Below are 14,748 nucleotides of genomic sequence, written 5' to 3'. Positions count from 1 at the left end.
TGGTAGAGGTAAAGAGATTGTTTCTAGGGTCTAGGGTGGTAGAGGTAAAGGGATTGTTTCTAGGGTGGTAGAGGTAAAGGGATTGTTTCTAGTGTCTAGGGTGGTAGAGGTAAAGGGATTGTTTCTAGGGTCTAGGGTGGTAGAGGTAAAGGGATTGTTTCTAGGGTCTAGGGTGGTAGGGGTAAAGGGATTGTTTCTAGGGACTAGGGTGGTAGAGGTAAAGGGATTGTTTCTAATGTCTAGGGTGGTAGAGGTAAAGGGATTGTTTCTAGTGTCTAGGGTGGTAGGGGTAAAGGGATTGTTTCTAGGGTGGTATGGGTTAAAGGATTGTTTCTAGGGTCTAGGGTGTTAGAGGTAAAGGGATTGTTTCGAGGGTGGTAGAGGTAAAGGGATTGTTTCTAGGGTGGTATAGGTAAAGGGATTGTTTCTAGGGTGGTAGGGGTTAAGGGATTGTTTCTAGGGTGGTAGAGGTAAAGGGATTGTTTCTAGGGTGGTAGGGGTTAAGGGATTGTGTCTAGGGTGGTAGAGGTAAAGGGATTGTTTCTAGGGTGGTAGAGGTAAAGGGATTGTTTCTAGTGTCTAGGGTGGTAGGGGTAAAGGGATTGTTTCTAGGGTGGTAGGGGTTAAGGGATTGTTTCTAGGGTCTAGGGTGGTAGAGGTAAAGGAATTGTTTCGAGGGTGGTAGAGGTAAAGGGATTGTTTCTAGGGTGGTAGAGGTAAAGGGATTGTTTCTAGGGTGGTAGAGGTAAAGGGATTGTTTCTAAGGTGGTAGAGGTAAAGGGATTGTTTCGAGGGTGGTAGGGGTTAAGGGATTGTTTCTAGGGTGGTAGAGGTAAAGGGATTGTTTCTAAGGTGGTAGAGGTAAAGGGATTGTTTCTAAGGTGGTAGAGGTAAAGGGATTGTTTCTAGGGTGGTAGAGGTAAAGGGATTGTTTCTAAGGTGGTAGGGGTTAAGGGATTGTGTCTAGGGTGGTAGAGGTAAAGGGATTGTTTCGAGGGTGGTAGAGGTAAAGGGATTGTTTCTAGGGTGGTAGAGGTAAAGGGATTGTTTCTAGGGTGGTAGAGGTAAAGGGATTGTTTCTAGGGTGGTAGGGGTTAAGGGATTGTTTCTAGGGTCTAGGGTGGTAGAGGTAAAGGGATTGTTTCGAGGGTGGTAGAGGTAAAGGGATTGTTTCTAGGGTGGTAGGGGTTAAGGGATTGTTTCTAGGGTCTAGGGTGGTAGAGGTAAAGGGATTGTTTCGAGGGTGGTAGAGGTAAAGGGATTGTTTCTAGGGTGGTAGAGGTAAAGGGATTGTTTCGAGGGTGGTAGAGGTAAAGGGATTGTTTCTATGGTGGTAGAGGTAAAGGAATTGTTTCTAGGGTGGTAGGGGTAAAGGGATTGTTTCGAGGGTGGTAGAGGTAAAGGGATTGTTTCTAGGGTGGTAGAGGTAAAGGGATTGTTTCGAGGGTGGTAGAGGTTAAGGGATTGTTTCTAGGGTGGTAGAGGTAAAGGGATTGTTTCTAGGGTGGTAGAGGTAAAGGGATTGTTTCTAGGGTGGTAGAGGTAAAGGGATTGTTTCTAGACAAGGCTGATATGTGAGCAGCGTCTCCTAGTGTCAGTGGTGTAAACTTTACATGGTTTGTTTAATATAAGGACTTTTAAATTATTTATAGTTTTACTTTTGATACTTAAGTACATTTTAGCATATATTATATTTAAAACCAAATACTTTTAGACTTTTACTTAAGTAGTATTTTACTGGGTGACTTTCACTATTACTTGAGTCATTTTCTATTAAGGAATCTTTAATTTTACTCAAGTCTGACAATTTAGTACTTTCTCCACCACTGCCTAATGGTAGTGTTGACAGACAGCAGTCTCTCCTAGTGGTAGTGTTGACAGACAGCAGTCTCTCCTAGTGGTAGTGTTGACAGACAGCAGCCTCTCCTAGTGGTAGTGTTGACAGACAGCAGCCTCTCCTAGTGGTAGTGTTGACAGACAGCAGTCTCTCCTAGTGGTAGTGTTGACAGACAGCAGCCTCTCCTAGTGGTAGTGTTGACAGACAGCAGTCTCTCCTAGTGGTAGTGTTGACAGACAGCAGCCTCTCCTAGTGGTAGTGTTGACAGACAGCAGCCTCTCCTAGTGGTAGTGTTGACAGACAGCAGCCTCTCCTAGTGGTAGTGTTGACAGACAGCAGCCTCTCCTAGTGGTAGTGTTGACAGACAGCAGTCTCTCCTAGTGGTAGTGTTGACAGACAGCAGCCTCTCCTAGTGGTAGTGTTGACAGACAGCAGCCTCTCCTAGTGGTAGTGTTGACAGACAGCAGCCTCTCCTAGTGGTAGTGTTGACAGACAGCAGCCTCTCCTAGTGGTAGTGTTGACAGACAGCAGTCTCTCCTAGTGGTAGTGTTGACAGACAGCAGCCTCTCCTAGTGGTAGTGTTGACAGACAGCAGTCTCTCCTAGTGGTAGTGTTGACAGACAGCAGCCTCTCCTAGTGGTAGTGTTGACAGACAGCAGCCTCTCCTAGTGGTAGTGTTGACAGACAGCAGTCTCTCCTAGTGGTAGTGTTGACAGACAGCAGCCTCTCCTAGTGGTAGTGTTGACAGACAGCAGTCTCTCCTAGTGGTAGTCTGACAGACAGCAGCCTCTCCTAGTGGTAGTGTTGACAGACAGCAGTCTCTCCTAGTGGTAGTGTTGACAGACAGCAGCCTCTCCTAGTGGTAGTGTTGACAGACAGCAGCCTCTCCTAGTGGTAGTCTGACAGACAGCAGCCTCTCCTAGCCTCTCCTAGTGGTAGTGTTGACAGACAGCAGTCTCTCCTAGTGGTAGTGTTGACAGACAGCAGCCTCTCCTAGTGGTAGTGTTGACAGACAGTAGTCTCTCCTAGTGGTAGTGTTGACAGACAGCAGCCTCTCCTAGTGGTAGTGTTGACAGACAGCAGCCTCTCCTAGTGGTGGTGTTGACAGACAGCAGCCTCTCCTAGTGGTAGTGTTGACAGACAGCAGCCTCTCCTAGTGGTAGTGTTGACAGACAGCAGCCTCTCCTAGTGGTAGTGTTGACAGACAGCAGCCTCTCCTAGTGGTAGTGTTGACAGACAGCAGCCTCTCCTAGTGGTAGTGTTGACAGACAGCAGTCTCTCCTAGTGGTAGTGTTGACAGACAGCAGCCTCTCCTAATAATATGTTAATCCTCCCAGAAAACAAAATGGTCCAAACCTCATGAATCATAATTTGTTTAAACGGTTATTGGAGTTGTTGACCTTGTAGAATGACCAGAATTAGTCTGACTAAATCAATGGAAGGCAGAGAAAGTGGTCAAGAACCTGGGAAAAAGCATTGTGTCAACTAGTCTGGATGCTGTGAGAGAATCAAGGCAAACTGAAGGCTCAACGTCCTCTTTCTCCTCGAATACGGAGGACAGAAAAACAATAGAGAAGTAAGACGGTAAGACGGATATCGATGTTTAGACATAGTATTTGAGTAGACGCTCTTTACACTTTTCATATTAATGCGAAATCAGTTATTTAAAAAAAAGTTATTTAAAACAGATTTATCAGAGAAACAAGCGTATCTCTGTGAAAATGTCAACTGAGCATAACGCAAGCTTTAAAAAAAAACAATCATTCAAAGCCTTTTACATTTAATTCAGTTGATGTTATGTTACTTTTTTTTTAGTTGTTGAGTCCAGTGGAAATAACTTAGCATAAAGCCACAACATTGTATATCCTCATAAGTCATGCAGCGACAAAGGGACCATACAATACACAGAAACAGTGCTTATCGCCGTGGTGCTGACGCTGCAACAAAAATCACACACATTTCTAGTTTCTTACTTGAAAAGTTCTGTTACCGAAATCCCTCATTTGTTTAGGAAAAATATTCCCTTTTCCCTTGCTGTCTTTACGTGACACATGTATGTGTCGCACGCACGTGACCACTGTAGTTAGTTACGTTACCAGCAACAATATAGATCATTTAATCGAAAGTAACTGATAGTAATCACATTACTGAGTTTGGGGAATCCAAAAGTAACTGATAGTAATCACATTACTGAGTTTGGGGAATCCAAAAGTAACTGATAGTAATCACATTACTGAGTTTGGTGAATCCAAATGTAACTGAAAGTAATCACATTACTGAGTTTAGGGAATCCAAAAGTAACTGAAAGTAATCACATTACTGAGTTTAGGGAATCCAAAAGTAACTGATAGTAATCACATTACTGAGTTTGGGGAATCCAAAAGTAACTGAAAGTAATCACATTACTGAGTTTGGGGAATCCAAAAGTAACTGAAAGTAATCACATTACTGAGTTTGGGGTATCCAAAAGTAACTGATAGTAATCACATTACTGAGTTTGGGGAATCCAAAAGTAACTGATAGTAATCACATTACTGAGTTTGGGGAATCCAAAAGTAACTGAAAGTAATCACATTACTGAGTTTGGGGAATCCACAAGTAACTGATAGTAATCACATTACTGAGTTTAGGGAATCCACAAGTAACTGATAGTAATCACATTACTGAGTTTGGGGAATCCAAAAGTAACTGAAAGTAATCACATTACTGAGTTTGGGGAATCCACAAGTAACTGATAGTAATCACATTACTGAGTTTAGGGAATCCAAAAGTAACTGAAAGTAATCACATTACTGAGTTTGGGGAATCCAAAAGTAACTGATAGTAATCACATTACTGAGTTTGGGGAATCCAAAAGTAACTGATAGTAATCACATTACTGAGTTTAGGGAATCCAAAAGTAACTGAAAGTAATCACATTACTGAGTTTGGGGAATCCAAAAGTAACTGATAGTAATCACATTACTGAGTTTGGGGAATCCAAAAGTAACTGATAGTAATCACATTACTGAGTTTAGGGAATCCAAAAGTAACTGAAAGTAATCACATTACTGAGTTTAGGGAATCCAAAAGTAACTGAAGGTAGTGACATTACTGAGTTTGGGGAATCCAAAAGTAACTGATAGTAATCACATTACTGAGTTTGGGGTATCCAAAAGTAACTGATAGTAATCACATTACTGAGTTTGGTGAATCCAAAAGTAACTGATAGTAATCACATTACTGAGTTTGGGGAATCCAAAAGTAACTGATAGTAATCACATTACTGAGTTTGGGGAATCCAAAAGTAACTGATAGTAATCACATTACTGAGTTTGGGGAATCCAAAAGTAACTGATAGTAATCACATTACTGAGTTTGGGGAATCCAAAAGTAACTGATAGTAATCACATTACTGAGTTTGGGGTATCCAAAAGTAACTGAAAGTAATCACATTACTGAGTTTGGGGAATCCAAAAGTAACTGAAGGTAGTGACATTACTGAGTTTGGGGAATCCAAAAGTAACTGATAGTAATCACATTACTGAGTTTGGGGAATCCAAAAGTAACTGATAGTAATCACATTACTGAGTTTGGGGAATCCAAAAGTAACTGATAGTAATCACATTACTGAGTTTGGGGAATCCAAAAGTAACTGATAGTAATCACATTACTGAGTTTGGGGAATCCAAAAGTAACTGATAGTAATCACATTACTGAGTTTGGGGAATCCAAAAGTAACTGAAAGTAATCACATTACTGAGTTTGGGGTATCCAAAAGTAACTGAAAGTAATCACATTACTGAGTTTGGGGAATCCAAAAGTAACTGATAGTAATCACATTACTGAGTTTAGGGTATCCAAAAGTAACTGAAAGTAATCACATTACTGAGTTTGGGGAATCCAAAAGTAACTGATAGTAATCACATTACTGAGTTTAGGGTATCCAAAAGTAACTGAAAGTAATCACATTACTGAGTTTGGGGAATCCAAAAGTAACTGATAGTAATCACATTACTGAGTTTAGGGTATCCAAAAGTAACTGATAGTAATCACATTACTGAGTTTGGGGAATCCAAAAGTAACTGAAAGTAATCACATTACTGAGTTTGGGGAATCCAAAAGTAACTGATAGTAATCACATTACTGAGTTTAGGGAATCCAAAAGTAACTGATAGTAATCACATTACTGAGTTTGGGGAATCCAAAAGTAACTGATAGTAATCACATTACTGAGTTTGGGGAATCCAAAAGTAACTGAAAGTAATCACATTACTGAGTTTGGGGAATCCAAAAGTAACTGAAAGTAATCACATTACTGAGTTTAGGGTATCCAAAAGAAACTGAAGGTAGTCACATTATGTTATTGAGTTTGGGTAATCCACAAGTGACTTAACCGATTGTCCCATCTCCAGGGTGTATTGCACGTCTGACAGAGGATACGCCCTACCTAACTGTGGCTTTGACAAAGGTACTGTATTGTGCTGCGGGCGAACCAGGGCCTCTTCGTGTGGGTGTTGTTCATACTGTGTCACATAGTTAATCTAATGCCACATATATGAGACAACATAAGACAGGGCTTGACTTATGGTCGTCTCATCCCCAGCCGTTCTAGCGTTCTCCAGAATGAGAATAAGGTGTGACGTCTGGCTGGGTTAATTTAAGCTGTATAGTCACATTAAATACTGTATACTTGAACTATATACACAATATAGCACTGTTTCTTTCATAGCAGTGGTATTCCAAGTCGGGGTCGGGGGGTGAACTGCAGTTCGGTTGCCAAAATAAAAAAAAAAATAATAATAAATTAAAATTTTAGGAACAGAAAATTCAGGAGTACAAATTATTGTCTGGGAAAGATCATTTGGAGAAAGATAACAATAATGAATAAAACTATTGAGTAAATGTATTTATTGATTTCTTTTCGTTTTGATAAAGAGATGAAAATGTACTGAATTGAAGGTAATTTGTTGATGTAAAAATGTAGGGGTTATAAGGTTGAGTCATTAAAATGTATGCACTCACTATTGTAAATCTCTCTGGATACGAGTGTCTGATAAATGACGTAAATGTTCATTAGATTTGGGGTCAGGGGTCGAGAGAAGGTCATGGGGAAAATACCAGTAATTCTGCTGGAAAGAAATGTGACTGATTTATAGTGTACTTTGTGCCAGAGCCTAATAAAAAGTCATGTATAATAGGCTGGCATTTTGTGATCCAGCCTGTATAACTCTAGAATTTGAGCTTATCTCTACCTGGAAGTGAAAGATCCCAGCGTACTCTCCACGTCCAAATCCTTGTCCTTCAGGAACGACCCGGGCCATCACATCTTCATTCAGGGTCAGAGAGGCGATGGCTGCCAGGAGCCAGCAGTCACCTGGAGAGAACAGAGAGGAGACACATGTTTGGTGTGTGTGTGTGTGTGTGTGGGTGTGTGTGTGGGTGTGTGTGTGTGTGGGTGTGTGTGTGTGTGTGTGTGTGTGTGGGTGTGTGTGTGTGTGGTGTGTGTGTGGGTGTGTGTGTGTGGGTGTGTGTGTGGGTGTGTGGTGTGTGTGTGTGTGGGTGTGTGTGTGGGTGTGTGTGTGCGGGGTGTGTGTGTGTGTGTGTGTGTGTGTGTGTGTGTGTGTGTGTGTGTGTGTGTGTGTGTGTGTGTGTGTGTGTGTGTGTGTGTGTGTGTGGGTGTGTGTGTGTGGGTGTGTGTGTGTGTGTGTGTGTGTGTGTGTGTGTGTGTGTGTGGGTGTGTGTGTGGGTGTGTGTGTGTGGGTGTGTGTGTGGGTGTGTGTGTGTGGGTGTGTGTGTGTGTGTGTGTGTGTGTGTGTGTGTGTGTGCGGGTGTGTGTGTGTGTGGGTGTGTGTGTGTGTGTGTGTGTGTGTGTGTGTGTGTGTGTGTGTGTCTAAAGATGAGTTATGCATAATGAGTCAAATGATCAACACATTTCCCTCTGGGCGGGATGGCGGGCCCCATCCCTACCCTGGTTAAATCTTTCTTAACTACCATGTTTACGGTGAGCGAGTGAGGCGTTCATTCTAGTTTAACTGGTTTAGTCGACCCCGGCCATTGCTCTCTCAAACTCTCACGCTATAGAATATGCTGTCTGACAGACAGAACTGAGCACCGCTATCTACTGTCAACTAGCACGACTGGTTAGAGCACAGTGTACTAGTTTACTCTGGGCAACTGTTTACTTTGTACCAGCCACACCTTCACAGCTCACGCACTCCTGTGGGGACTGACAATCTGAAGCCATCTGTGAATAAAAGTGTCCTTTATCCTCTGTCTTAAAAGGAAACGGAGGATGATATAGCCTGCACGCACGCACGCACACACACACACTCACACACCGAAGAGAAGATGATTTAACGGTTGAGGACGAGGCTACACTATCTGGTGCGGCAGGAAGCCTAGTGGTTAGAGCGTTGGACTAGTAACCGAAAGGTGGCAAGATCGAATCCCCGAGCTGACAAGGTAAAAATCTGTCATTCTGCCCCTGAACGAGGCCGTTAACCCACTGTTCCTAGGCCATCATTGTAAATAAGAATTTGTTCTTAATTTAACTGACTTGCCTAGTTAAATAAAGGTAAAATAAATCAACTTAACATGAAGACTAAATGGACATTTTCAAAGGAACAGCTGAGCTTTCCAGTAACTGGTTTAATTAGGGCTTCAGTTAACCCATTTGTATAGACATTAGAGCATCTACAGATGGACTATCTATCTATAGACTTTAGAGCATCTACAGATGGACTATCTATCTATAGACATTAGAGCATCTACAGATGGACTATCTATCTATAGACATTAGAGCATCTACAGATGGACTATCTATCTATAGACATTAGAGCATCTGCAGATGGACTATCTATCTATAGACATTAGAGCATCTACAGATGGACTATCTATCTATAGACATTAGAGCATCTGCAGATTAACTCTCTATCTATAGACATTAGAGCATCTGCAGATTAACTATCTATCTATAGACATTAGAGCATCTGCAGATTAACTATCTATCTATAGACATTAGAGCATCTGCAGATTAACTATCTATCTATAGACATTAGAGCATCTACAGATGGACTATCTATCTATAGACATTAGAGCATCTACAGATGGACTATCTATCTATAGACATTAGAGCATCTGCAGATGGACTATCTATCTATAGACATTAGAGCATCTACAGATGGACTATCTATCTATAGACATTTTCACTATCTACTAACTCTAACCCTAGACCTCACCCTAACCCTAGCCCTCACCCTAACCCTAGACCTCACCCTAACCCTAGCCCTCACCCTAACCCTAGCCCTCACCCTAACCTTAGCCCTCACCCTAACCCTAGCCCTCACCCTAACCTTAGCCCTCACCCTAACACTAGCCCTCACCCTAACACTAGCCCTCACCCTAACCTTAGCCCTCACCCTAACCTTAGCCCTCACCCTAACCTTAGCCCTCACCCTAACCCTAGACCTCACCCTAACCTTAGCCCTCACCCTAACCTTAGCCCTCACCCTAACCCTAGACCTCACCCTAACCTTAGCCCTCACCCTAACCCTAGCCCTCACCCTAACCTTAGCCCTCACCCTAACCTTAGCCCTCACCCTAACCTTAGCCCTTACCCTAGCCCTCACCCTAACCTTAGCCCTCACCCTAGACCTCACCCTAGCCCTCACCCTAACACTAGCCCTCACCCTAACCCTAGCCCTCACCCTAACCTTAGCCCTCACCCTAACACTAGCCCTCACCCTAACACTAGCCCTCACCCTAACCTTAGCCCTCACCCTAACCTTAGCCCTCACCCTAACCCTAGACCTCACCCTAACCTTAGCCCTCACCCTAACCTTAGCCCTCACCCTAACCCTAGCCCTCACCCTAACCCTAGCCCTCACCCTAACCTTAGCCCTCACCCTAACCCTAGCCCTCACCCTAACACTAGCCCTCACCCTAACCTTAGCCCTCACCCTAACCCTAGCCCTCACCCTAACCTTAGCCCTCACCCTAACACTAGCCCTCACCCTAACACTAGCCCTCACCCTAACCTTAGCCCTCACCCTAACCTTAGCCCTCACCCTAACCTTAGCCCTCACCCTAACCCTAGACCTCACCCTAACCTTAGCCCTCACCCTAACCTTAGCCCTCACCCTAACCCTAGACCTCACCCTAACCTTAGCCCTCACCCTAACCCTAGCCCTCACCCTAACACTTAGCCCTCACCCTAACCTTAGCCCTCACCCTAACCTTAGCCCTACCCTAGCCCTCACCCTAACCTTAGCCCTCACCTAGACCTCACCCTAGCCCTCACCCTAACACTAGCCCTCACCCTAACCTAGCCCTCACCCTAACCTTAGCCCTCACCCTAACCTTAGCCCTCACCCTAAACTAGCCCTCACCCTAACCCTAGACCTCACCCTAACCTTAGCCCTCACCCTAACCTTAGCCCTCACCCTAACCCTAGCCCTCACCCTAACCCTAGCCCTCACCCTAACCTTAGACCTCACCCTAACCCTAGCCCTCACCCTAACCTTAGACCTCACCCTAACCTTAGACCTCACCCTAACCCTAGCCCTCACCCTAACCTTAGACCTCACCCTAACCCTAGCCCTCACCTAACCTTAGACCTCACCCTAACCTTAGACCTCACCCTAACCTAGCCCTCACCCTAACCTTAGCCCTCACCCTAACCTTAGCCCTCACCCTAACCTTAGCCCTCACCCTAACCCTAGACCTCACCCTAACCTTAGCCCTCACCCTAACCTTAGCCCTCACCCTAACCCTAGACCTCACCCTAACCTTAGCCCTCACCCTAACCCTAGCCCTCACCCTAACCTTAGCCCTCACCCTAACCTTAGCCCTCACCCTAACCTTAGCCCTTACCCTAACCCTAGACCTCACCCTAACCTTAGACCTCACCCTAACCTTAGCCCTCACCTAACCTTAGCCCTCACCCTAACCCTAGCCCTCACCCTAACCTTAGCCCTCACCCTAACCTTAGCCCTCACCTTAGCCCTCACCCTAACCTTAGCCCTCACCCTCACCTTAGCCCTAACCTTAGCCCTCACCCTATCCTTAGCCCTCACCCTAACCTTAGCCCTCACCCTAACCTTAGCCCTCACCCTAACCTTAGCCATCACCTTAGCCCTCACCCTAACCTTAGCCCTCACCCTCACCTTAGCCCTAACCTTAGCCCTCACCCTAACCTTAGCCCTCACCTTAGCCCTCACCCTAACCTTAGCCCTCACCCTAACCTTATCCCTCACCTTAGCCCTCACCCTAACCTTAGCCCTCAACCTCACCTTAGCCCTAACCTTAGCCCTCACCCTAACCTTAGCCCTCACCCTAACCTTAACCCTCACCCTAACCTTAGCCCTCACCCTAACCTTAGCCCTCACCTTAACCTTAGCCCTCACCCTAACCTTAGCCCTCACCCTAACCTTAGCCCTCACCCTAACCTTATCCCTCACCTTAGCCCTCACCCTAACCTTAGCCCTCACCCTCACCTTAGCCCTAACCTTAGCCCTCACCCTAACCTTAGTCCTCACCTTAGCCCTCACCCTAACCTTAGCCCTCACCTTAGCCCTCACCCTAACCTTAGCCCTCACCTTAACCTTAGCCCTCACCCTAACCTTAGCCCTCACCTTAGCCCTCACCCTAACCTTAGCCCTCACCCTAACCTTAGCCCTCACTCTAACCTTAGCCCTCACCCTAACCCTAGCCCTCACCCTAACCCTAGCCCTCACCCTAACCTTAGCCCTCACCTTAGCCCTCACCCTAACCTTAGCCCTCACCCTAACCTTAGCCCTCACTCTAACCTTAGCCCTCACCCCTCACCCTAACCTTAGCCCTCACCCTAACCTTAGCCCTCACCCTAACCTTAGCCCTCACCCTAACCTTAGCCCTCACTCTAACCTTAGCCCTCACCCTAACCCTAGCCCTCACCCTAACCTTAGCCCTCACCCTAACCCTCACCCTAACCTTAGCCCTCACTCTAACCTTAGCCCTCACCCTAACCCTAGCCCTCACCCTAACCTTATCAATCAGCTGGTTATCAACAGAGAGTTTGTTGATAGTATGACCATCTGTAGATCATCTATATGGGACGATCCCCATAAAGAGTGACCGGACTTCCCCCCCAGCAGGCTTACTGGATTGGTTTCCATATAAATATATCCCTGTGGTCGATTTATAAGGTTAGGGTGATGCTTTATTCAACCTTTATTTAAACTAGGTAAGTCAGTTAAGAAAAAATTATTATTTACAATGACGGCCTACTCCGGCCAAATCCGGACGACGCTGGTGCCAATTGTGTGCCGCCCCCATGGGACTCCCAATCACGGCCAGATGTGATACAGGCTGGATTCGAACCAGGTACTATAGTGACACCTTTTGTACTGAAATGCAGTGCCTTAGACCGCTGAGTCCTTATTATACCTTGAGAGAGAGATAACAACCTGAGATGGAGGCTATTCATTGGTAGTCTAGGAAAACAAATCACCTCATTGGTTAATAAAGCAATAACTGGTTGTGCTATCACATCAATCACATTCACTTAGACTACTATACCATCTCTTCCTCAAAGAGGAAAACATGGACACTGTTGGCAAACCGGCCCTGTGGTTTTGGTATGGTTCCTGTTATAAAGGTAGACTTACCCAGACCTCCTAATGTAAAGGTAGACTTACCCAGACCTCTTAATATAAAAGGTAGACTTACCCAGACCTCCTAATGTAAAGGTAGACTTACCCAGACCTCCTAATGTAAAGGTAGACTTACCCAGACCTCCTAATGTAAAGGTAGACTTACCCAGACCTCCTAATGTAAAGGGTAGACTCACCCAGACCTCCTAATGTAAATGGTAGACTCACCCAGAACTCCTAATGTAAAGGTAGACTTACCCAGACCTCCTAATGTAAAGGGTAGACTTACCCAGACCTCCCAATGTAAAGGTAGACTTACCCGGACCTCCTAATGTAAAGGTAGACTTACCCAGACCTCCCAATGTAAAGGTAGACTTACCCAGACCTCCTAATGTAAAGGTAGACTTACCCAGACCTCCTAATGTAAAGGGTAGACTCACCCAGACCTCCTAATGTAAAGGGTAGACTTACCCAGACCTCCTAATGTAAAGGGTAGACTTACCCAGACCTCCTAATGTAAAGGTAGACTTACCCAGACCTCCTAATGTAAAGGGTAGACTCACCCAGACCTCCTAATGTAAATGGTAGACTCACCCAGAACTCCTAATGTAAAGGTAGACTTACCCAGACCTCCTTGGCAGATGTCGGTTCTCGTGGCTCCACCAACGATGAATTCTGGGTTGGACACCAGTTCCTATTCAGGGAGGGATCAAAACACGAGTAAGACTGTGAAAGATATACTGAGGGCCAATCTTTAACAGCACTGTTTACAGTCATACACTATCTTTACTCAGGGAGATAATGTCTATACACATGAGTTAGCCTAGACATGGAGTTGATCTACTGTCAACACTACCACAGCCAAAACCCTGTAGGATCAGACCACAGATCAGATCTATTCACAGCCAAAACCCTGTAGGATCAGATCACAGATCACATCTACCACAGCCCAAACCCTGTAGGATCAGATCACAGATCAGATCTATTCACAGCCAAAACCCTGTAGGATCAGATCACAGATCACATCTACCACAGCCCAAACTCTGTAGGATCAGATCACAGATCACATCTACCACAGCCAAAACCATGTAGGATCAGATCACCGATCAGATCTATTCACAGCCAAAACCCTGTAGGATCAGATCACAGATCACATCTACCACAGCCAAAACCCTGTAGGATCAGATCACAGATCACATCTACCACAGCGCAAACCCTGTAGGATCAGATCACAGATCACATCTACCACAGCCAAAACCATGTAGGATCAGATCAGATGTGTAACTAAAGTTTCGTATAAATAGCTGGATCGGTCATTGATTTAACCCAAGACATGAGTTGCTTTAGTTAGAAAATAATATTGTAATGTGAATGGATTTACACCGATTAGCCATAGGGTATCAAAAAGGACACGCATCCGGACTCGCCCATCTAAAAACAACTGACACATGTTCAGGCGTTTTTTTTCTTCCAGTGATAGGAAATGCAATTTTTAATAACACTTTGGTCTATTTGTGTATATATATATTTTTTTTAAAGTGCAGTGAACTTCTAGTCAATAGAGCAGACAGACACTTCAATCATGCGTAAATGCAGTGAGTATAAGAGGCGCAGTAATTTACCCCAGGTCTCTTCCATTGCACACCTCTGGTTTTGGAAGTATTCGGGCCAAGCTCTTTGAATCCGAGCGACTCGGGTGCAGCTGGAAAAGTGCAATCGGTAAATATCGAACCTTTTCTTAGACACTCGCTCCTGAGAGATTGGAAGTCTTGGTTTAGGTACTTTGACGCGTTGGCATTAGTGCCAAACCCAGCGGCCAATGCCCTCTTCTTGGCCAACGTAGATGCCACACCAGCCATTGTGGAAGTCTGTGTTGACAGTGAAGAGGAAAACAGTTGTGTTGGAATAGTCAAATTCTTCTCCTCCGCCCCTGAATTTTCAGGCGTGGTTTGCAAGTCTGTGCAAGTTATTTTTTTATATATTTTTTTTACAATGTTTACATAGATTTCTATGACCGGAACTATCAGGAATTGTTCATTTCGTCAACGTTTACCAGTTCAAAAGTATTTATTGTGAAAATGAACACTGAAGATCAACTACTCCGGATGTACACTCACCTGGAATTGAAATAATCTTTTTGAACATCATATGGGTGGATTAATATAAAGTCCGAGTCAATTCTCTACTCTATTCCATGCTATGAACATACAGGTAAAAAGCCACAGGTGTGTGCGGTTGATGGCCGAAAGATGGCGCTCTACCCTAAGATTTGTGGACGTTCATGCCACATCTGGCCAA

General features: G+C 44.7%; 1 protein-coding gene across 1 annotated transcript in view; it reads right to left on the bottom strand.

The window, feature by feature from the left end:
* LOC115122462 (calpain-2 catalytic subunit-like) overlaps positions 1–14,351 on the bottom strand; it is a 63,125-nt gene extending 48,774 nt beyond the window's left edge. Inside the window, exons 1-3 of the mRNA XM_065007808.1 lie at positions 14,073–14,351; positions 13,075–13,144; positions 7,072–7,193 (exon numbers count right to left, since the gene is read on the bottom strand). Of these exons, the coding sequence (XP_064863880.1) occupies positions 7,072–7,193; positions 13,075–13,144; positions 14,073–14,309 (429 nt within the window). The 5' untranslated portion in view covers positions 14,310–14,351. The remainder of the gene's footprint in view (positions 1–7,071; positions 7,194–13,074; positions 13,145–14,072) is intronic.
* Between the last annotated feature and the right edge of the window lie 397 nt (positions 14,352–14,748).

Source organism: Oncorhynchus nerka, linkage group LG23 (assembly GCF_034236695.1).
Source record: "Oncorhynchus nerka isolate Pitt River linkage group LG23, Oner_Uvic_2.0, whole genome shotgun sequence".
Classification (NCBI taxonomy): domain Eukaryota; kingdom Metazoa; phylum Chordata; class Actinopteri; order Salmoniformes; family Salmonidae; genus Oncorhynchus; species Oncorhynchus nerka.
The sequence above is the reverse complement of the archived record's forward strand: the minus strand, read 5'-3'. Positions and strand labels throughout refer to the sequence as shown.